The sequence below is a fragment of the Trachinotus anak genome, unplaced genomic scaffold (assembly GCF_046630095.1).
Source record: "Trachinotus anak isolate AG129_WGS33_773 ecotype Australia unplaced genomic scaffold, CSIRO_AGI_Tana_v1 ptg000025l, whole genome shotgun sequence".
NCBI lineage: Eukaryota > Metazoa > Chordata > Actinopteri > Carangiformes > Carangidae > Trachinotus > Trachinotus anak.
This window is the reverse complement of record NW_027273876.1, coordinates 492,501-515,181: the sequence shown is the minus strand read 5'-3', so window position 1 is coordinate 515,181 and position 22,681 is coordinate 492,501. Positions and strand designations below refer to the sequence as shown.

The following is a 22,681-nucleotide window of genomic DNA, read 5'->3' as shown; positions in this document are numbered from 1 at the left end:
AGAGGAAGGAGGAGAGAGAGAGAGAAAAGAGGAGAGAGAGAGAAAGAGAAAGGAGGAGAGAGAGAGAGAGGAGGAGAGAGAGAGAGAGAAAGGAGGAGAGAGAGAGAGAGAGAGGAGCCGTGAGGAGTTTCAGACGGACGCCGCGGCAAAAAAAAACATAAAAATGCCATAAAAACAAATACACTGTACAAATACAACCAAATGATCAGGTAGCTCAGGTGTGTCGACAGGTATCTGGAGTTTCAGTTGTGTTTTGTCATGTTCAGGTTTAACAGGTGTGTTTAGATTAATTTAAACGTTTCGTGGGCGCAGGAGTGCACAGGTACCTCAGCTGTGTTTTAGGTGTGTTTAGATTACTTCAAGCTGGTGTGTTCAGGTGTCTCAGGTAAGTGGAGATCAAGTGTTTACTGGGGGACATGTGGACGGATCCTGAAGCCATCGGTTCAGGTCCTGCCCAGAGGGGGCGCCACAGTCTCAGATTTTACTGTCTCATCTTCCACCAGCACATCTGTGTGAAAAACACACTTCATACAACATCTCAACATAAATACAGTAAAAAATAGTAATAACCCGGTCCTGGTCTTAGTAATAACCCTGGTCCTGGTCTTAGTAATAACCCCGGTCCTGGTCTTAGTAATAACCCCGGTCCTGGTCTTAGTAATAACCCCGGTCCTGGTCTTAGTAATAACCCGGTCCTGGTCTTAGTAATAACCCGGTCCTGGTCTTAGTAATAACCCTGGTCCTGGTCTTAGTAATAACCCTGGTCCTGGTCTTAGTAATAACCCGGTCCTGGTCTTAGTAATAACCCTGGTCCTGGTCTTAGTAATAACCCGGTCCTGGTCTTAGTAATAACCCTGGTCCTGGTCTTAGTAATAACCCTGGTCCTGGTCTTGGTCTGGTGTGGTGTCTCTGACCCCGTTGTCCCTCTGGCAGTAAACACCTCAGGACATAAATAAACACAAACATACTGGGAGCTGTCGACTTAATTACAGTCCAGTTAGACCTGTCTGTCAGGGTGCGCTTGTTTTCTGACACCTGACACCTCTCCTTTCCTCAGGACCCCCCCTCCCTGGAGACAGGGGTGTCAGGTGCACTAAATGAAGCGCTCCCTGTCAGGGCTGCACATGTTGTTGACGCCCGGTTTGAGGTCGAGCAGACAACTGAGACATCAGAGGATTCATGGGTTTAAAATCAAACGCTCCTGTGGATCTGGGAGCGCTTGGTTAATATCTCATCACCCCAGAGATCACCCCGAGGTCGGTTAATGATTGAGGGTCAGCTGGTGACTTATTGACTGAAGACACTTTTTGACTCAAGTGTCAGAGACAGAGACAGAGTGAGGCCATACAGACTCGACTGTCTCTCTACTGTCTCTACCGGGTTTGATTCAGACCTGGAGTCAGTTTCTCTGGCTTTAGTCTGTTTTTATTCTGTTTCTTTTACTTTTACTGAATCCTGTTCATCTCCACCTTCATCTCTTCATCCTTACTTTCTACTCAACTTTCTCCACCTCGTCTTTTTCTTCTCGGCTCAGCTCCAGCCGGCCGCACACTTTAAATTTACTGTTTTTTTTCAAGAGAGTTCTGACAAAGGTCCAGGAGCCAGACCCCCTCAGGACCAGCACCTGGACCAGGACCACAGACCAGCTTGGGGAGTCCAGTTCAGTCTGCAGCTACAGCAATGGTGGATGGGAAGGGGCAGAGCAACAGGGTGTCTCTTCTGGACGGTGGGTGGGGCTGGATGATCGTCGGCTGCTGCTTCATGGTGACGGTCTGCACACGAGCAGTGACCAGGTAACTAACACACACACACACACACACACACACAGCTTTTCATTCAGGTGTTCCTAATATTCTGACCCTCACAGACGGTTCAGTACAGCAGCAGCTTTACCTTGAACAGACGTATGTTACAGCTGATAAACTGGACACTGTGTTAGAGCTGAAACCATTCATCAATCAATATCAATAAATAATTAATCATCAGTCATTGATAAAGGTCTGATGATGAACCATGACCTGTAAACTGTCGATTAGAGAAACATCTGACAACTATTTTCTTGATCAAACAACTAACAAACAACAACTAACCCTGACCCTAACCTTAACCTAAACCTAATTCTAACCATAACTCTAAAACCAAGTCTTAACCCTCAACATGTGATTTGAAGGTGTCTCAAAAAGTGAGGACCGGCCAAAATGTCCTCACTTTCCCAGTAGTAAAATACTTTTTTTGGTCCTTACTGTGTAGCAAGTACAAGTACACACACACACACGCACACACACACACACACACACACACACACACTCAGACACACACACAATAACACACACCAAAAAATAAATGCTAACATTAGCATGCTAATGCTGATGTTTAGCAGGTGTAATATTTACCATGTTCTGTATCTTAGCTTAGCATTTTTGCATGCTAACATTTGCTGATTAGCACTGAGTCATCAGATCTACAGGTAATTTATGGTATTTTAATGTTGATTGATTAATTTCATTATCGATCAATCTGATGGCGATTTTTTTGATCAAGGTCAGGGTCAGGGTCAGGGTTAGGCTCTCAGCTGTGATGGTTAAGGTTAGGGTAAGGGGCTAGGGAATGCATTATGTCAATGAGTGTCCTCACAAAGATAGAAGTATAAGTATAAGTGTGTGTGTCTGTGTGTGTGTTAGTGTGTGTCTGAGTGTGTGAGTGTGTGTGTGTGTTACTGTGAGTGTGTGTTGTATGAAGAGGTCAGACAGGTTTGCAGATCCACCTCCTCAGAAACATAAACTGAAGGATTAAAAACCTGCAGGAGAACATTTCTCTGTAATGAAGGGTCTGTAAACTTCAACACAACCAGAGCAACAACAACCGAAACTACAACTACCACAGCTCCACCTGCTGCTCCATCTCCAGGCACCGTCCACTAATAAACTGTGCAGCTTGTTTTACTGATGTGAAGACGAGAGCAAGCGTCTGTTTCTGTCAACACCACACACACACACACACTCACACACACACACACACACTCACACACTCACTCACATTCACACACACACTCACACTCACACACACTCACTCACACTCACATTCACACACACACTCACACTCACTCACTCACACTCACACACTCACTCACACACACACTCACACACACACACTCACATTCACACACACACTCACACTCACACACACTCACTCACACACACTCACACACACACTCACTCACACTCACACACTCACTCACACACACTCACACACACACACACATTCACACACACACACTCACACTCACACACACTCACACACTCACACTCACACACACACACACACACACACACACACACTCACACACACACACACACACACATACACTGTCTATCAGCTGACAGTAAACAACATGTTTACTGACCCTCACTTCAGTAAAACATCATCCATATGGTTGTGTCTCTGTGTCTGTGGTTGTGTCTCTGTGGTTGTGTCTCCGTGGTTGTGGTTGTGTGTCTGTGGTTGTGTGTCTGTGGTTGTGTGTCTGTGTGTCTGTGGTTGTGTGTCTGTGGTTGTGGTTGTGTCTCTGTGGTTGTGTCACTGTGGTTGTGTGTCTGTGGTTGTGTGTCTGTGGTTGTGGTTGTGTCACTGTGGTTGTGTCTCTGTGGTTGTGTGTCTGTGGTTGTGTGTCTGTGGTTGTGGTTGTGTCACTGTGGTTGTGTCTCTGTGGTTGTGTGTCTGTGGTTGTGGTTGTGTCTGTGGTTGTGTCACTGTGGTTGTGTCACTGTGATTGTGTCTCTGTGGTTGTGTCACTGTGGTTGTGTGTCTGTGGTTGTGGTTGTGTGTCTGTGGTTGTGGTTGTGTCTCTGTGGTTGTGTCACTGTGGTTGTGTGTCTGTGGTTGTGTCTCTGTGGTTGTGTGTCTGTGGTTGTGGTTGTGTCACTGTGGTTGTATGTCTGTGGTTGTGTGTCTGTGGTTGTGTCTCTGTGGTTGTGTCTCTGTGGTTGTGTCACTGTGGTTGTGTCTCTGTGGTTGTGTGTCTGTGGTTGTGTGTCTGTGGTTGTGTCTCTGTGGTTGTGTGTCTGTGGTTGTGTCTCTGTGGTTGTGGTTGTGTGACTGTGGTTGTGTGTCTGTGGTGTCCCTGTGGTTGTGTCACTGTGGTTGTGTGTCTGTGGTTGTGTCTCTGTGGTTGTGTGTCTGTGGTTGTGGTTGTGTGTCTGTGGTTGTGGTTGTGTCTCTGTGGTTGTGTGTCTGTGGTTGTGGTTGTGTCCCTGTGGTTGTGTCACTGTGGTTGTGTGTCTGTGGTTGTGTCTCTGTGGTTGTGTGTCTGTGGTTGTGGTTGTGTCACTGTGGTTGTGTGTCTGTGGTTGTGTGTCTGTGGTTGTGTCTCTGTGGTTGTGTCTCTGTGGTTGTGTCACTGTGGTTGTGTCTCTGTGGTTGTGTGTCTGTGGTTGTGTGTCTGTGGTTGTGTCTCTGTGGTTGTGTGTCTGTGGTTGTGTCTCTGTGGTTGTGGTTGTGTGACTGTGGTTGTGTGTCTGTGGTGTCCCTGTGGTTGTGTCACTGTGGTTGTGTGTCTGTGGTTGTGTCTCTGTGGTTGTGGTTGTGTCTCTGTGGTTGTGTGTCTGTGGTTGTGGTTGTGTGTCTGTGGTTGTGGTTGTGTGTCTGTTGTTGTGGTTGTGGTTGTGTGTCTGTGGTTGTGTCACTGTGGTTGTGTGTCTGTGGTTGTGTCTCTGTGGTTGTGTCTCTGTGGTTGTGGTTGTGTGTCTGTGGTTGTGTCTCTGTGGTTGTGTCTCTGTGGTTGTGGTTGTGTGTCTGTGGTTGTGTCTCTGTGTCTGTGGTTGTGTCTCTGTGTCTGTGGTTGTGTCACTGTGGTTGTGTCTCTGTGGTTGTGTGTCTGTGGTTGTGTGGTTGAGTCTGAGCTCTGACGACTCTTCTACACAAACAGACTGAAGCCTCAGTGGAGCCTGAAGTAAAGGGACACACACAGTGACCTGCCTGACCCCCCCCCCCCCCCGCCCCCCCCGCCCCTCCCCCCCTGAGACTCTGACACCTGAACAAACACCTGTGTGTTGCTGAGGATTTCTGTCGGCACTGGAACCTACAGGTGGAGCACTGGGAAACAAAGTGCTGTAAGACAGTGAACTGCAGCCCACACACTCTATTCTTACTGTGGAATGTACGGAATAATAACAACAACAACAACAACAACAACAACAACAACAACAACAACAACAACAACAACAACAACAACAACAATAATAATAATAGTATGACAGTATGAAGATTACAGATGAGTGATGTTTGTGCGCAGCTTCACTGAGAGGCTCCGTCTGGTCACCACCTGATTCACATCTGAATTAAACAGAGGACAGTGAACCTCTCACAGACCTGATGTAACACAGACCCTCAGTGGACTGTGGTCTCACTTCTCCCGCTCTAACCAGTGACATAACAGGAGCCTGTTCTCTCTGCAGTCCAGGACAAGCAGCCGCTCCGTCCACGTCCCTGTTCCACATTACATAACGTGTCTCAGCTGGGATCTGACTCTGGTTTCCTGATCACTGATCAATAACTGATCAGCTGCTCTCTGTGTGTCTGCAGGTGCATCTCCATCTTCTTCGTGGAGTTTCAGGCTCATTTTGGAGCCGACTACGCTGCCACAGCCTGGATCCACAGCCTGGTGGACTGCACCACCATGCTCTGTGGTCAGTGCCCCGCCCAGACCAGGACCAGTGCCCCAGGGACAGATACCCCGCCCAAGGAACAGATACCCCGCCCAGACCAAGACCAGTGCCCCAGGGACAGATACCCCACCCAGACCAAGACCAGTACCCCAGGGACAGATACCCCACCCAAGGAACAGATACCCCACCCAGACCAGGACCAGTGCCCCAGGGACAGATACCCCACCCAAGGGACAGATACCCCACCCAGACCAGGACTAGTACAGACCGGAGTATTACGAGTGCCAAGTGGTGACGCTAGTATTGGTCGTACTACAGTAGTAGTAGAAACAGTAGTCGAAGTAGTTGTGTGGTTGTATTTGGAGTAGAACAGTTGAAGTATTTCTGTAACCAAACCAGCAGCAGAAGAAGAATCTGACATCAGGGGTGTGTGTGTGTGTGTGTGTGTGTGTGTGTGTGTGTGTGTGTGTGTGCTCTCAGCTCCTGTCGGCAGTCTGGTGGGTAATCGATGGTCCTGCCGAGTGGCAGTGATGATGGGAGGACTCTTCTCCTCCTGTGGCCTCCTCCTCAGCTCCTTCGCCTCCAGCCTGGAGCTGCTCTACTTTAGCCTTGGAGTCCTCACAGGTCCACTCACATGAACTGTCCTCACTTGTCCTCACCTGTCCAAACTGTCCTCACAGAAAAATGTTGTTCTACTGTTGGAAGTTTTTCTTGGAAATGAAAACTGACGTTGGGTTTCGTTGACGACTAGAACATCAGTGTTTCATGTGTTAAAATGTCCTCGCTAGTCAAAATGTACTCATTAGTCAAAATGTTTCACTTTCTAAAAATATCATCATCATATTTTGTCCTTACTTTCCAAAAACTTCCCAAAAGTGTCCCCAAACGTCCTCACATTTCAGAATGTCCTCACTTGTCTAACCATGCTCTGTCTGCAGGTCTGGGTTTCGCTCTGTGTTACACACCTGCCATTGCCATGGTGGGCTGTTATTTCCAGCAGAGGAAGGCATTGGCGTACGGCATCGCCATGTCAGGCAGCGGGATCGGGACCTTTGTGTTGGCTCCGGCTGTGCAGCTGTTGATCGAGTTGTACTCGTGGAGGGGGGCGCTGCTCATCCTGAGCGCCTTTGTCGCCAACCTCTGCGTCTGCGGGGCGCTGCTTCGACCAATCACGCTGCGAGAGGAGGAGGAGGAGGCGGAGGGGGAGGAGAGACGGGGTGAGGAGCAGTGATGTGCATGTACTGACTGTTTGTAAGAGGCCTATGGGCCTCTGTGAGGACTGGTACCTCTACAGAACCAGAACCAGGTCCAGCCTAGGAGGAACAGGAACACAAACACAAACATGGAGGTTGTTAAAAGCACTGGCAGACCACATGTGGGTTAGGACTATTTATGTTACCTGTTTTGTGAAGGAGGCTTCTTCTTCCCTCTGCTCGTATAAAAAGCTGTGGTTCATCCTCCTCCTCATCATCATCATCACCTGTCTGTCTCCTGATGCAGGTAACGTCTTGTCGCAGGACGCTGAACTTGCAGTAAAACTCTCATCAGGTGTGCCACCGTCATCCTCACCTTCATCTTTACCATCGCTGCCCCTGCTACAAGGAATCCCCGCCCCTCAGGTAAAGAGGGGGCGGTGCTTCAGTTCCTGTTTCCTGTCCAGTAAGGAGTACCGTTTCCTGCTGCTGCCGGACTTCCTGGGCCTGGCCGTGTCCTTCCTGTTCCTGGCCAGCGGCTGCAGCCTCCCCTTCGTCTACCTGGTGCCCTATGCTCTGAGCGCCGGCGTCAGCCACCAGCACGCCGCCTTCCTCATGTCCATCCTGGGCATCATCGACATTGTGGGGAACATCACCTTCGGCTGGCTGACGGACCGCAGGTACGATTGAGTCAGGGAGGAAGTCTGAGCTGAATGCTGTTCTGAGTTTGACCTTCACAGTTGTGTTTCCTGTCACTGGGATCATAGTTATGGTGAAGGTCTAAAATCATAAATGTGTATCCTCTGAGGCTAGCTGCAGGTGGCTCTCTCTCTCGCTCTCTCTCTATATATATATATATATGTAAACTAGCCTTCCCTCTCCCTCCCTTTGTTTTTGTGTAAATATTCTATTAGACATAATTTGAAGGAAGGTCTGGTGCCAGCAGCTGCAGTAATTCCTGCTCAGATATCCTGATGTAGCCGCAGTTAAAAAGGCCTCAGTGTCCTGATCAGGTGGCAACCCACCGTGACGTCACCCATTGGTTTGCGAGCTGCCGTTTTGAAGCCTCGAGTTTGCAATTTGGCCGTCGCCATCTTAATTTTTTGAAACCAGAAGAAACCATATTTGGAGAAGAGGGTGGAGCTGAGGAGGAGCGAGGGGTGGAGCTGACCTAAGAGCCGAGGTCACTATGCCCGCCCACCTACACCTTCTACCCGACAACGGCATCAATCTTTCGGCTACGCAGCGCTGCTGAATCTGAAGTCATTTTCCATAAGTCGAGGTAAACTTTATTACGAAGTGTTAAAGTACTTTTAATAGTTAATAGTTCAAAGGGACTGCTCTTGATTGACAAGCCAAAATGTGTCAATCATACGTTAGCCACGCCCCAATGCACACCCTACTTTATCGTCTATTTTAAATTAAATGGGACCATAATTTAAAAAATGAACATCATGTTGTATTGAAGAAGACTTGAAACTAGCGATTGAGACCATAAACTCGTTATGAAAACGTTTACTGGGGTCATAAACCAGGTGAGAAGTAGGGTCATTTTCTCATAGACTTCCATACAATCGCACTTCTTTTTGAAACCAGTGGAGTCGCCCCCTGATGGTCATTGGATAGAATGCAGGTTTAAGGGACTTCCGCATTGGCTTCATTTTCCGGAGCCGGCGTCGACGTCCATTTTTATATACAGTCTATGGTCCTGATTTAATAAAAGGCAAAAAACTTGTCGAACATCATGACTGAGCTCATGGTCCTCTGTGAGGTGAGCTGAGTATTAGATGAAACATGGGTGGTGGCAGGTTAGGCATCACTTCAGCTCGGGCTGATCTGTAATCTGTTAAAACATTCACACACATTGTGCAGACACACAGTCCAACAAAACACAGTGACCCCGAGCGGAGGTGTCATCAGTTACATGACCTGCTGACGGAGCCACGTCAGACAACACCTGAAACAGCAGGAAACACAGGACTGAGATCAAACTCCGTCAGTGAAACCTGACAACATCCACAACACCATACACTAGATCTGAAGCAGGACTCAAGGTGGAGGAATACACAGGTGGAGGTATACAGTGGTGGAGGTAAACACATGTGGAGGAATACAGTGGTGGAAGTATACACAGGTGGAGGAATACACAGGTCGAGGTATACAGTGGTGGAGGTATCAGGTGCTGTTTGAAGAACCGGGAAGACGACGTGTAAAGATGGCGGACTCTGTTGGCCGCCTCCTCCCTGTGGTTCTCGGTTGTTCAGGTTCCTCCTGTCGTTCGTGTGTTTCTCTGCTCAGGTGTTTGAAGCCGTACCGTCTGGCGTGTTACATCTTCTCAGTGGGGATGGAGGGAATCTGCTGCCTCTTCACGCCGTTGCTTTGTTCCTTCCCGCTCCTCGTGCCCTTCGCCGTCCTCTACGGATACTTTGACGGCGCCTACGTCGCTCTGATCCCTGTGGTGACGTCAGACGTGGTGGGAGCTCCATACCTGTCCTCCGCGCTGGGCGTGGTCTACTTCCTTCACGCCATCCCCTACCTCATCAGCCCGCCCATTGGAGGTGAGTGAAACAACCACACCCACACAGCTTTTCAGCATCTGTCAAAATTGACCTTTAAATCAGCAGATCGTTGACCGAAGGTTCAACCGTCCCAACAGCGTTTCCCTCTCTAACCTGGTGGCGTCTGAGTTTGTGTGAACACTTAAAGATCTGATGCATCAACATGTTTTTACGTCTCTGCAACGGCGACAGTCGCCAACGTCATGTTCTCGTCTTGTTCTGGTGGAGGAGAGATCTCAGTAACACTGTGAGGGAACGTCTTCAAATTTGAGACAAATGTTCACTTTGACTCACAGAAGATCTGAAGCCTTTTAAAGCCTTTACCCTAACAGAGAAATAAAAGTCTTAAATGCTGAAAGTTTAACTGTCACTTCTTCTTCTACTGTTCTTCATAATTAGCAGAATATTTATCAGATTGCTCCTTTATGACATTAACCTTTAGTTGGAGCCTGATTTTGTTTCTGTCATGAACATAAGTGAGTTTCTCCTGTAACTCTGGAGAAACCGACTTTATCTGATGAAGCTTCAGATAAACAGATTTTATTTTGAAAAGTAGATGAGCTGTGTGAGAATGTGAGGTCTCAGCAGCAGATAACAGCCTCCCAGCTCGGTCAGCTCTTCGGTCAATCAGTGTCAGCGACACGTTAACAGGATGTCCGACACGAGAGCAAAGGGCGCAGCTGGTATCTGAAAGCACAGTGGTTATCTAACAGGAGCTGGTTTCTCCTTTAACTCAGCATCAAACAGTGATCAGAGGTTTATCACTGAAGACAGATGACACATTCACATGTGACAACAAGAGTCCTGGTTCTGAGTCCGGTTCTCCTCTGTGTCCAACATCAGCTCGTCTCCTGCTTCACATCCCAACAGTGACTGTGATTATGTTCTTGGATTTACTGTGAGGAAAGAGCGACAGTGAACTACACACAGACCCACAGAACTGGAGTCACATCAGGGATCAGGGATCTTCATCGATGCTGTCGCCCAACATCCACTTACATTTTCAGCACACATCAAGAGACAGGCCCAGTGCATGTTTATTACCACAGCTGATACAAATAACAATCACAAATTGACAAAAAAGGAAATAAATAAAGGTAAAGTGCACTGTGGTAAAAGATCCTAAAAACAGCCCCGTGATCTGTAAGCTATGATCCAGACAGAGGACGGCTGTGGAGCTCATCAGACCAGAGTCACAGAGACCAGTGAATCCTCACGAGAACCTGAAAGGTCAGAAACCATCGTCAGGTCTATGTCCAAGTCCGTGTCCAAGCTCAGACTCAGAGTCGTGAAGAAAATCCACCGCACCTGTCAGTCAGTCTCTACTTTAGACCCACCGCCGTCAGACTGGTTCATGTTTGTCCGGAGGATAAAACCATGATGTCAACACAAAACGAGGAGCGCGCTGACATGAGCCTCAGTGTAAACAGAGGTTTTTATCCACTTTATTCATATAAAATGTGTGGTTCCTTGTGGCTGAATATGTACATACAGTGATTCTCCTGCTGCGGGACTGTTTAAAAACACACAAGAATATTTTCTGTAGATTAATGATCACCTGTTGTTGAATCTAAAACGTCTCCGTGCCGGAGAACAAGTTTATAATTAACTCACAAAGGAATTTTAAATCGAAAGCAACTGGACTTGGTTATTTGTCTAGGAAAACGTTTCACTTCTCATCCAAGAGGCTGTACAGTTGGTATCATGTGGTTTAATAAAGTTAATTCAAACGTTAGCTTCTCCAGCGGCTAACATCACCTGCACTTTACACAACCAGGGTTTTTTTTAACAATAATTTAACACACAAAGGCTTTTTACCTAATAAAAATATGACGCCACACCGATCTCTTCTTCTCTGGTCTGCAGGTTGGCTGGTTGACGTCACAGGAAGTTACACGGCCACCTTCTTCCTCAGCGGCACCGCCCTGCTGGCGAGCGCGCTCATCCTCTCCACTGTTGTCGGGATTCGTCAGTTCTGCTGTCGTCATCTCACCACTGTCGCCATGGAAACCAAACGTGAGGCCGTCCCCCTCAGCCCATCCAACCAATCAGACTGCTTCATTGTCTTCAACAAGGAGGTGGTCAGTCAGGCCGTCACCTCGTAGCCTCAGATGAAACGACCAACTAGATTCATGGACACCAAAGCCGACTATAGTCAGCGATGAGGACTGTGATTGGCCGAGCCAGGTGTCAATCAAATTGAAGCCAGTCGAAGGTTTTCGATGCAAGAATCGAAACACTGTGACAAAACTTCAGGGTTTTATTTTGTAGCAACAGGAGAGAAGCCTGCCACAGACTTCCTGTCTGGATAAAGTGGCTCCTGTCGTCATTTGATTGTTTTAAGCTAAAACTTTTTAGTGTCTATATCATCATAATGAGATCAGTGACTCTATTTAACTAACACTTCTCACAACAATACTTCTATTTATTCATTCTCAAAATTTTGGAACTACAGCTCCCATAATGCTTTGATTGAGTCCATGACAGGAAGTGTCATGGATTCAGTTTTCTAGCGGTGGACTGCAACCTTGGTAGTTGTTTATATTTTTGCAAATTAATTACAGTGCATTATTATATTAGTATGATACAGTACTATTTTGTATTGACATTAGGGTGAAGAGCAGAATCACCTGTCTGTGTCTGTGTGTGTGTGTACTTGTACTTGCTACATAGTAAGGACCAAAAAAAGTATTTTACTAACAGAGTGAGGACATTTTGGGAAAGTGAGGACATTTTGGCCGGTCCTCACTTTTTGAGACACCTTCAAATCACATGTTGAGGGTTAAGACTTGGTTTTAGAGTTATGGTTAGAATTAGGTTTAGGTTAAGGTTAGGGTCAGGGTTAGGCACTCAGTTGTGATGGTTAGGTTAGGGTAAGGGGCTAGGGAATGCATTATGTCAATGAGTGTCCTCACAAAGACAGAAATACAAGTGTGTGTGTGTGTGTGTGTGTGTGTGTGTGTGTGTGTGTGGTCCAGCAGAGGGCAGTGCAGAGCTGCAGATACTCAATGTCTTTCATTTAAAAGAAAATAACAAAGTGTTTGTTTTTATTTAGGCCTTTTCCATCTTCAGCAGATCATTTTTATGTATTTTATGGTGCACCCGGAAATTTGGCAGAGATCTGACTGAAACAAAAATGGAAAAAAAGACAACCACATGTTTTATGTTGTTTTGTGCTTGAATTGTATTTGGTACAGAAGCTGGTATCAGACAGGTATTGATCTCTCAGGCAGTTTAATTAACAAGTCGACCAGAACTTGATTTTTGCTGCTGCAGGAAGTTAAACTCTCGTTACCAAAGTGTGAGTGTGGAGGTGATTTTTGTTTCCAGGTCAGAAGAACAAAGACGTCCTCAGGTTTTTAACTCAGGTATCAATTAACAGATGAACTTTCATTAAAACTTCAGAACTGAAACTCAGCAGATGGAGGGAAATCCTCTGTTCAGCCATCACCAGTGAGTGAAACCGTGTCATAAACAGTCACCATGACGACAGGTGAATAAACATGTTTGAAGAGAAATATCAAGCGCAGTGATTCAGTGAGAGAAGAAGAATTCACCTGTTTGTCATCTGAGTGACAGAAGCTGCTGTTCTTTATATTTATAAATATATCTTTATATTTAATATTAGAACATTTCCAGAGAAGAAAATGTGTTTTCTCTGAATTGTTACAGAACTGCATCATTTCACAGAAACATGAAGTTGATTGTTTTCATTGTTACTGTTGATTAATTAAAGGATCATTCTGTCGGGCTCCTGTTTGTTTCTCCACTTCTTCAAATAGAACTCTGCTCTTATTCTAGATTCAGTGGTTCCCAACCTGTGGAGAGGACCACACACTTTGCAACTGGGCCGACAAATCATTATCAAAACAAAACAATTTTGCTGAAACAATGTATTTATAAAATATTATATAGATACATAAATACTAAAACAACAAAACAATCTTTATAAAGATTAAACATGTTGAAAAACTCCTTTCATTGTTTTTATCTCATATCAAAGCCTCTCACTGTGATCAGACAGTGACGAGGGACCTTTATGTTGTATGTGGTACTCGTATGTCACCAGCCAGACAACATCTCATACTTGTTTCCATGGTAACAACTGGAGTATTAAAGCAGATATCTGGAAGAACTAAAAGGAAAATGAGTGAAGAGACATGATGATTCTCTCCCGTCAAACAAGAAGGAAACTGATCCTCCACTGTTCTCAGTTCTTTTTTAATTTTTGTGCAGTTTGTGGTGTTTCAGTGTTTGGCCCTTCTCAGCCACCGTAGAAGTGAAGAGAAGTAGAGCGGGAGGCGGGGAATGGTTTTTATTTTTTTATAAAGTGAAAAAATGTTTTCAGTGTTTTATTGACCCCACAACAGAAGGTCCTGAAATCACAAACTAAACATCATCAGACACAAACTGTACAGTCACTTAAAAACAAACCTCTTCAGACTGAAGACAGAAGTCTGAGGTTTGACTCTCCCGAGGGTGTTAAACACGTCTCTTACAGCATCGTGTTGTCACAGGATGATGATGTCACTTCCTGCAGGTTTTGGAGCGCAGCTGTCTCTTGATGATGACGTGGTCGCTCTCCTTCTCCTCCTCTGCTCCTCCAGACGTCTGCACACACACAAACAGCTGAGTAAACACAACCTTACACCAGTTTGACATCAGTGAGTCAGGCTGTGACCTGCTGCTCCTCATCAACACACACAACCTGTTTCCTCACTGACCCTCTGAGGGGGGGTTGGGGAGACAGAAACAAGGACATGTGGACCTGGACCTGTTTGACCTTTGACCTATCATCTGAGGCTTCTTCAGGTCCAGCTGGCTGGTGGAGTCCCAGGCTCAGATCAGCCCCCCTTCACCCAGAGGTGTCCACATGTTGACCAGAGAGGACTGGTGGTCTATGACCTCACTTACACTGTAGTCCTGAGATCACTGAACACCTGTCCACACCTCAGGGGACACTAATGACTGCATGACTCAATGACCGCACAGGAAGTTAAACACCTGGGACGCCACCAACCAGCTGGACCTGAAGGAGCCTTTCAGGTGAGAGGTCAAAGGTCAAACCGGTCCAGCTCCCTCCATGAAGCTCAGACTCCGGCTGATGTGAGGCGGTTTAGTTTCAGCTGCTTTAAACTGGATGAAGATCAAACTCCAGACAAGTTCACGTCAAAAATTAACCTTTCCTCCAGTTAAACAGGAAGCTCTGTTCATCAGTCTGTTCCCGCCTCCGTCCTCTGTGCAGCAGTGAAGCGTCAGATGACACACTGCTCACTGCATTCACCTTCACACACATCAACCACACGATAACCACACGCACCTCTGCACACACACTGGTCTGTTACAGCGAAGCTGAGGAATCCACTGCATCGGGGGCTCTTATTTTGAAAAGAACCACAGATGTCACATGACCAGATGTCAAACTGAACCTGCTGCTTCATCATTACAAACACACACACAGACACACACACATATACTTGTACTTCTGTCTTTGTGAGGACACTCATTGACATAATGCATTCCCTAGCCCCTTACCCTAACCTTAACCATCACAACTGAGTGCCTAACCCTAACCCTGACCCTGACCCTGACCCTGACCTTAACCTAAACCTAATTCTAACCATAACTCTAAAACCAAGTCTTAACCCTCAACATGTGATTTGAAGGTGTCTCAAAAAGTGAGGACCGGCCAAAATGTCCTCACTTTCCCAAAATGTCCTCACTCTGTTAGTAAAATACTTTTTTTGGTCCTTACTATGTAGCAAGTACAAGTACACACACACACACACACCTGTAGGTCTGAGGGGTGTGTGTTCTGGTCAACATGCTTCACTGTGATTGGCTCAGAGTATTTACCCTGCTCACCTTCTGACCCACGTTCACCTTCACCAGGTGCTCTGAGCTCTGTGTGTGATTCAAAATGGCCACCTGTCTCACCATGTGTGGAGAGTCCAGCAGTGGAGAGGAAGCGTCCGTCCTGAAAAGCTTCTTCCGTCCTCGTTTGGTTGCCACGGTAACCGTCTCCTTCTCCACCGAGTGTCCACTGACCAGACCGATGATGGTTTTAGCTACAGAGGGGGGACAGGAGGATTAAAACCAGGACTGAACCTGGTCCTGAGCAGCAGCACCCTCTGCTGTTTGATCAGTACTGAGAACCTGATGTTTGCAAACAGCTTCACGTCTGAAAACCTGTTCTCATCATATACACTCATGGTCTAGGTTTCCGGGGGACTGTTATTGCTGGCAGACATAAATATGAAAATATGAAGACACTGAACAATATATGTGTCAATCACAACATGAACATAGGTAACATAGGTTACCTAGCAACAACATTTCACTTCTCAAACTTGTTTAAAAACTTGCCCAGTCAGTCCACCAGCAATAACTAGAAACCCGGACCAGTAGCACAGACAGACCGCTGCTCATCTCTGTTCTGGCTTTTTCATAGTGTTGACCTTTCTGGGCCACCGTAAACAAACGTGCACTGAATTTTAGTCCAGTTAAAAAACAGTTAGATGACTTTTCTTCCCACAATCCTCTGCTCCATCACATCCAGTTTACTTTTATTAATCTCCATTACTTCACTCTGAGCTGCAAACCAACACGGGGCTGGAGAGGGGCCACCTGCACGGGGCCGAAAGTGAGCCCCTCCCCCTCCTGATCTGATGCCTCCACTGTCACTGCTGTTAAAGGTTCATGTCAGACGATGTCACCTGTCCACAAACAGGTTCAGGTGTTCTCACTGACCTTTGCTGCCCAGGATGGAGGGAGAACTGTGGATCAGTTCTCCGATCTTCTGCAGCGTCCCGTCCCTCTTCTCCTTCACCACAGAAGAAGAGACAGAGTTTAACTCCTGTTCACAGCATGTGTGTGTTCACCTTCATGTATCTGTTCTCTCACCTGTTTGTTGGTCCGAGTGTTTCCTCTCACTCTGTTCCTCTTATTCTCACTGAACACCAGGTCCTGACACACACACACACACGGGTTGATTGTCATAGAAACAACAGTAACCACTACACTTCCACTAATACTCAGGACGGAGGTCTGGTGGCAGTTTTCTCAGTTTCACTGTCATGGTCGCCTTCCTCAGTGTCAGTCACATGACTAACTCTGTTGCATGATGTCACATGGCCATTTATGGCACTGCTGGGTCATATGATGTGGAGTCAGGCAACATTAGTATTTATCAATGTGATGAATGAAATGAGTGAGGTCAGTGCTCACCTACAGGTAAAAGACAACACCTGGAGTCACTGCTCAAACCCTGGGACACAGCGCCGCCTGATGATGTCAGCAGGTACAAACCTTCACTTGTTGTGAGCACTGTGTTCATTTGTGTTGTTGCTGTTAAATCTCATGTGTCTTTCTGACGCCAGAGGAGCGGCGAGGACCAGTGACATCATCAGGCAGAGACCAATGATGTCAGACTGAGAGCTGCCACCAGCCTCCGTCCAAACTGAAGGTCAAAGAAACAAGCCACACACACCTCCACCTCGCAGCTCTTCCTCTTCCTCGCAGTCGCTTTGGGGGTTTTCTTCCTGTCGGCCATTTTGGACCTCAGAGGCGAGACATGAACATCCTGCTCAGGACACACACACAGACAGAGAGAGAGAGACAGAGAGAGAGAGAGAGAGAGAGAGAGAGACAGAGAGAGAGAGAGAGAGAGAGAGAGAGACTCAGCACTGAGATCACAGTGGTCACCTGTAAATCAGGACAGTTTCAATAACAGATAATTGATCATTAATCAATAAATCAGTTCCTTCATCTTCTGATTATCAGTTCATCATCAACATTTCTCTTCTGTCACTTTCTGTTTTCTATCAGTGACCTGAACCTCTGAGGCTTCTGAGGATCTGCTGACCCTGAACCAAGACTGAGATCCAGACCAGGTGAACTCACCTGAGTGTTGTTCTCTCTCTCCGCCTTCAGCCTCTGTAGTCTCTCCATCTCTCTCTTCACCTCTCTCTTCACAGCCTCAAACTCTCTGCCCCCCCCCCTCTCCTCCGCCTTTGGTGCCCCCCCCCTCCTCTCCTGGAATCTCTGGATCTCCTCCTTTAGCTCCTCCACCACTGACACCTTCCTCTCCTCCTCCACTCTGTTCTCCTTCTCCTCCTCTTCCCTCCTTTGCAGCGCCTCCTTCAGATGCTCCAGCTCTGACAGAGACACAGACACAAGACAATCATCATCATCATCATCATCACCACCATCACCACCATCCAGCTGGTTCTTCAGTAAAGGCTCTCACCTTGTCTCAGAATCTCCATCTGTCTGTGAGTCTCTGCTACAACCGTCTCCTTCTCCATCAGGACTCGCTGCAGCTCTGACACATGAACACAAAGACCAGAGATCAGAGACCTGATCTGAGACCTGATCAGAGACAGGTGTGGGTCCTGGACTCCAGTTTCCCTCCACAGCTGCTTTGTGAAAACAACTGGTGGAACTGCCATTAAACGACCACAGCTCAGTAAAAGATCATGTGGAGAGCATGATGTGAGGAAGGTTCAACCTCCTCTCCTCATCATCGCTCCACACAGCTGATGTTTCCTCTCTTGGTGTGCGTTTATTTATGACGTCCGTTTCTCAGAGAAACATCTGTAAACATCAGTAAACAGTCTCTGTCCTCCAGAGGTGGAGACCAAACACAGAGCTAAACGACTCAGGACTCAGACTCCACAACACATGGATCCTCATGTTGATCTGTAACAGCTGGATGTGGAGATAAACAGCTGTTTGATCACATGCTCTGCCTCAGTCAGGATTAATCAGGGAGGTGATGAAATATTTTACCTCCACTTTAATGAAACTCAAGATTCCAGACAGTATTTGAACTGGTCTGATGGTAAATTAGTTAACTGGTAATCTTATCGTTTACAGACAGTTAACTGGTTGTTAACTGGTTAAACGTCTGCAGTGAAAACAGCTCCATTCGTCCTCACCATGTCTCTCTCTCTCCTCATCTCTCTTCTTCTCCTCCTTGGATCTCTCCATCTCCTCCAGTGTCCCTCGCAGAGCTCGGCCCTCTGGCTCAAGCTCTGCCCTCAGGCTGGATAATTCTGCTTTCTGATTGGCCAACTCCTCTGTGAGCTCAACACACCTGTTCTCACTGCAGGAGGACAGGAGACAAGGACAGAGGAGACAGCAAGAGGAGACAAGGAGACAAGGAGAGGAGTGGTGTTAATATATATTAATTGTGAATCAACTTTTGGTTTTGTTGTATATTAATCAAAACACCCAGGCTGATTGATGACAGTATTGATGAGTGATCACACCTGTGTGTCAGAGCCTCCTCCAGCCGACTGCTCTCTCTCTGCAGGTCTTGGATCTGTTGTGATTTCTGAGCCGACCTCTGCAGTGCTGCTTCGCTCTCCTTCTTCAGCTGCTCCATGGCAGCGTGGAAAACACTGCTGCTGCTCCGCCCCTCCTCCTCCTGAAACAATCAATAATCAATGGATCAGTGAACTGGTCATCACTGCTGCTACACACAGGTGATTGACTTCAGCTCAGTGTTTCACTGCCTCTGCTCTTCATTGTCATCAGTGACATTTGCCTGATTCATTACCATGAAAATATTCATAGATCAATATCAATAGATTGATTGTTGATCAGTTCCTGCTTACTCTGGTTGATTGTGATATTGAGAAAACAGCTCATGAAAACAGTCTTCGTTAACACAGGCTCCACTTTGAGTTGAGACTGTTAAACATGGTCAGGACTCACAGTCACCCTCATACAAACAACCAATAAATGATCAATCAACCTGATTAGTAATATAAACAGCTCATCAACCACCATCAGCCCAGTTAATAAGTCAAAGAAGAAGAACCTTGACTTCCTGTCTCAGATTCTCCACCTCTTCTGACAGGCTGTTGATGGTTTTGGTCTTCTCCTCTGATTGGCTCTGCAGGTCCTGGAGGCGGGTCTCTGTGGTGTTGAGCTGCTCTGAGAGGCTGTCAGACCTGTCAGTCTTCTCTTTGACCTGCCTCTGGAGACTAGTGACCTGGACAGTAACAGAGAGACAGTGATGACGAAACTTCTCCCATCAATCTGATGCTCTGGAGACGTCCAATCACAAAGCAGAATTGAGTGTTTTATACAAGCAGGATAGCAGACTCAAGGTGTCAACCAATCACAGAGGGTCAGTGTGTGATGTCACGCTTTACTCCTCCTAAAATTAAAAATGGCCTAAAACCAGTTGAAGTCAACGTTCTGGGCCTCAGGGTTGTGAGTGACCACTGGTCAAACTGTCAACAGGACCGAGCTGCAGCGCTTCAATCATCTCTTAATAGAGTCATGAGTCGGCTGTGGTGAGGAAGGTGTAGAAGAAGAAGAGCTGCACCTCTGTCTGCAGCTGGAAGATGCCGTTAACCAGAGCTTTGTTCTCCTTCGTCAGCCTGGACGTTTCCCTCTGCTCAGACTCCAGAGACGAAAACACAGACACACATTTTGGGCACTCGTCCAGATCTGGGGGGGGTGAGAGAGGGGGAGGGAGGTGGGTTGGGGTGGGGGCGGTGGGGTCGGGTGACATTATAGAGCTGAAGTTCTTTTACTTATTCTAAATATTTTCTTCTCCTTCACAAATATCATGTGGCCAAAAGTAAGCAGACACCCAGACCATTAAATGCTGATTCCACTGTAATGTAATGGTATCCACATACTTTTGGCCACATAGACCGACTGTGTGAAGGTTCAGCTCTCACCTGTCAGCTGCTGCACCTTCTGCTCCAACAAAACCTGCTCCATCTTCAACTCCTCCACCTCCTCCTCCCTCCTCTTCAGCTCCTCCACCAGCCTCTTCCTCTCCTTTATCTCCTCCTCCTCCCTCCTCTTCAGCTCCTCCTCCAGCCTGGTCCTCCCCTTCTCCACCTCCTCCTCCCTCCTCTTCAGCTCCTCCTCCAGCCTGGTCCTCTCCTTCTCCACCTCCTTTTCCCACTCTCTCAGCTGGAGAATGGTCTCCTCTTTCTTGTCATTCTCCTCCTGGAGCCTCCAGATCTCCTCCTCAAGAACCACTGAGGAAAAGGCAGACATGAAAAAAAATGGACTAAAGATGTCTGAGTTCAAATCTCCTCCTCCTCCTCCTCCTCTCACCTCTTTTCTTGGGCGGTCCTCCTCTCTCCTCCTCATCCAGGTCATTACGCTGGCGTTTTCTGCTCTCCTCCTTCTCTTCCTCTCCTCCTGCTCCCCTCAGACAGCGGCAGGTCTGTTGAAGCTCCAGCAGCTCCAACCTGATAGACTCCACCAGAGCCCTCTGAGAGACGGAGCATCAACAGTTATGAACACTGTGATGATTTATCATCAAACCAACGTCTGAACCGAGGAAAAAAAATGGTGGAGCAGGAGAATAAACTTTGACAGGGTTTTACCTAGCTCTTATTTACATTATAAATTTTCTGTCATTTAATGAATTGATTAACAGACTAATGCCCCGAGCCCTAATCAACAGGAAGTGTGTGTTTACGTCTCTGGTGGCGTTCTCCACGGTCTCATCTATGGCCGCCTGCAGCTTGTTGATGACCTCATCTTTCTGCTGACAAATCTCCATCAGCTCTGATAACTTCTGTCGCTGCTGCTCCAGACTCTGAATAACAACAACACAGTGTCAGGTGAGGCAACAACCATCCAATTAGAGTGCAGAGTGTAACAACAGCTTCAAGCTCATAAGAGTGTGAGATTGTTACACTAGCTCTGCAGTGTCTTTACCTGTACAGAGAGTGTAGAGACAGTCCACCTGTACAGTGTTTAAACTCAGACACCAAACGCACCAAAACAAGCAGAAGACAGACACCACAGAAGACAGACACCACAGAGAGAGACAGACACCACAGAAGAAGACAGTCACTCTACAGTACCTCCTTGGCTTCCTGCAGTTGGTCATGTGACTGCTGCTTCTCCAATTGCAGCACCTCCAGCTCTGCAGGCACAGAGCAACGCAGGTAAGAGTCAAAGTGTGTGTGTGTACCTGCAGTGTTTGTGTGTGTGTACGTGTGTGTACCTGCAGTGTGTGTGTGCTCTGTCAGACAGTGGTGAACACTCTGAGCGTCCTCTCTGATCTTCTCCAGGTCTTCAGTCATTGATCCGATGATTCCCTCCAACAGAGCCGCCTGCTCCTCCTGACAACCATCAGTTAGTTAATTAGTTCAGTGACTGACAGGTCACCTGTCCAGGTGAGCCTTGTCTGTCACCAAGTGTGTTTAGTCACCTTGTTGTTGTCGGCGTTGACAGCAGACAGGTCGACCGTCCTGCTGACGAGGTTCTTCAGGATCTCGACTCTTTTCTCAGCTCGCTCCTCCAGGATCTCCCTCTCCTTCTCCAGACGATCACTGACAGACACACAGAGCTCCTGATCATCTGACTGTTGTATGATACCGTGGTGAATACAGACCAAAATAAGACACATCACCAGACAACAGTTGAACAACTATCAGTTGTTTTCATTATCGATTAAGCTTACAAATATTTTCCAATGACTGATTATTGTTTTGTCTGTGAAATGTCAGACGTCACAGTTTCAAAGAGCTGAACGACTTCAAACTTCAGTTTTTCAGAGAAGCTGGAATCAGCAAATGTGACATTTTTTGAGAAATTTGATGATTAATCAATAATCAAAATGACTGTCAAACATTTTTCTGTGAGTCAACTAATCGATCAATCAACACATCATTTAATTATACAAAAAAAATAATTAAGACTGTTTGTTAATTAATTTTTATCTCATTATAAGCTGGGAGAAAAAAAATCAGGAACTAAAGCAGCATCTCTGTCATGATTTAACTTCATGGACTCGATCATTAATCAAATAATTACAATGACTTGTTGAGCAGATGTTTTGGTCACATGATCCTGTTACCTGTAGTCCTTCTCCATCTTGTTAAAAAGCTCCATGAACTCAGAGCTGACTTCTTCTCTGATCTGAGCCTCCAGAACCAGACGCAGCGCTGCCTCTCTGTCCGACTGTGCGCGCACACACACACACACACACACACACACACACACACACACACACACACACACACACACACACACACACACACACACACACACACACACACAAACTTTACATTTCAGGCTCTTTATCTGACTGGAGAAGATGTTCTGATGAACATCTCATATACAATATTCCCAAAGTCTCCCTCTCAACCAGTAACTCAATTCATTAAAACATCTGCCACACATCTGGACAAGTAATCTACATAAACCACTCATTGTACAGAGCTGAAGGACACGACTGGATTCATATCAATCAATAACTGACAGACAAACAATGATC

At 46.7% G+C, this 22,681-nt stretch overlaps 2 protein-coding genes across 7 annotated transcripts in view; one reads left to right on the top strand and one right to left on the bottom strand.

Annotated features, from left to right (window-relative positions):
• The first annotated feature begins 736 nt into the window (after positions 1-736).
• On the top strand, positions 737-13,165 carry LOC139608323 (monocarboxylate transporter 12-B-like). Its single transcript, XM_071461957.1, has 7 exons — positions 737-1,793; positions 5,581-5,684; positions 6,144-6,287; positions 6,602-6,880; positions 7,164-7,536; positions 9,155-9,414; positions 11,281-13,165. The coding sequence occupies exons 1-7, from the start codon at positions 1,681-1,683 to the stop codon at positions 11,517-11,519; spliced, it is 1,512 nt and encodes a 503-aa protein (XP_071318058.1). The 5' UTR covers positions 737-1,680; the 3' UTR covers positions 11,520-13,165.
• Positions 13,166-13,723: 558 nt separating this feature from the next.
• Positions 13,724-22,681, bottom strand: part of LOC139608320 (kinesin-like protein KIF20A) — a 15,242-nt gene continuing 6,284 nt past the window's right edge. For 4 of the 6 annotated variants that reach the window (XM_071461949.1, XM_071461951.1, XM_071461948.1 and 1 more), the window contains 18 exons: positions 22,262-22,365; positions 21,614-21,734; positions 21,407-21,524; positions 21,264-21,325; positions 20,873-20,992; positions 20,503-20,662; positions 20,115-20,423; positions 19,754-19,878; positions 19,241-19,414; positions 18,687-18,844; positions 18,354-18,520; positions 17,663-17,737; positions 17,317-17,570; positions 16,904-16,996; positions 16,318-16,380; positions 16,165-16,237; positions 15,352-15,482; positions 13,724-14,025 (listed from right to left, as the gene is read on the bottom strand). In XM_071461949.1, the coding sequence (XP_071318050.1) occupies positions 13,942-14,025; positions 15,352-15,482; positions 16,165-16,237; positions 16,318-16,380; positions 16,904-16,996; positions 17,317-17,570; positions 17,663-17,737; positions 18,354-18,520; positions 18,687-18,844; positions 19,241-19,414; positions 19,754-19,878; positions 20,115-20,423; positions 20,503-20,662; positions 20,873-20,992; positions 21,264-21,325; positions 21,407-21,524; positions 21,614-21,734; positions 22,262-22,365 (2,391 nt within the window). In that variant the 3' untranslated portion in view covers positions 13,724-13,941. The remainder of the gene's footprint in view (positions 14,026-15,351; positions 15,483-16,164; positions 16,238-16,317; positions 16,381-16,903; positions 16,997-17,316; positions 17,571-17,662; positions 17,738-18,353; positions 18,521-18,686; positions 18,845-19,240; positions 19,415-19,753; positions 19,879-20,114; positions 20,424-20,502; positions 20,663-20,872; positions 20,993-21,263; positions 21,326-21,406; positions 21,525-21,613; positions 21,735-22,261; positions 22,366-22,681) is intronic. The other 2 variants (XM_071461953.1, XM_071461952.1) reach the window with 2 other exon arrangements.

Coding starts and splice junctions, on each gene's coding strand:
- LOC139608323 (XM_071461957.1), top strand. CDS start 1,681: ATGGTGGATGGGAAGGGGCAGAGCAACAGGGTGTCTCTTCTGGACGGT. Junction 5,685..6,143: donor CTGCACCACCATGCTCTGTG/GTCAGTGCCCCG, acceptor GTGTGCTCTCAG/CTCCTGTCGGCAGTCTGGTG. Junction 7,537..9,154: donor GGCTGGCTGACGGACCGCAG/GTACGATTGAGT, acceptor TTCTCTGCTCAG/GTGTTTGAAGCCGTACCGTC.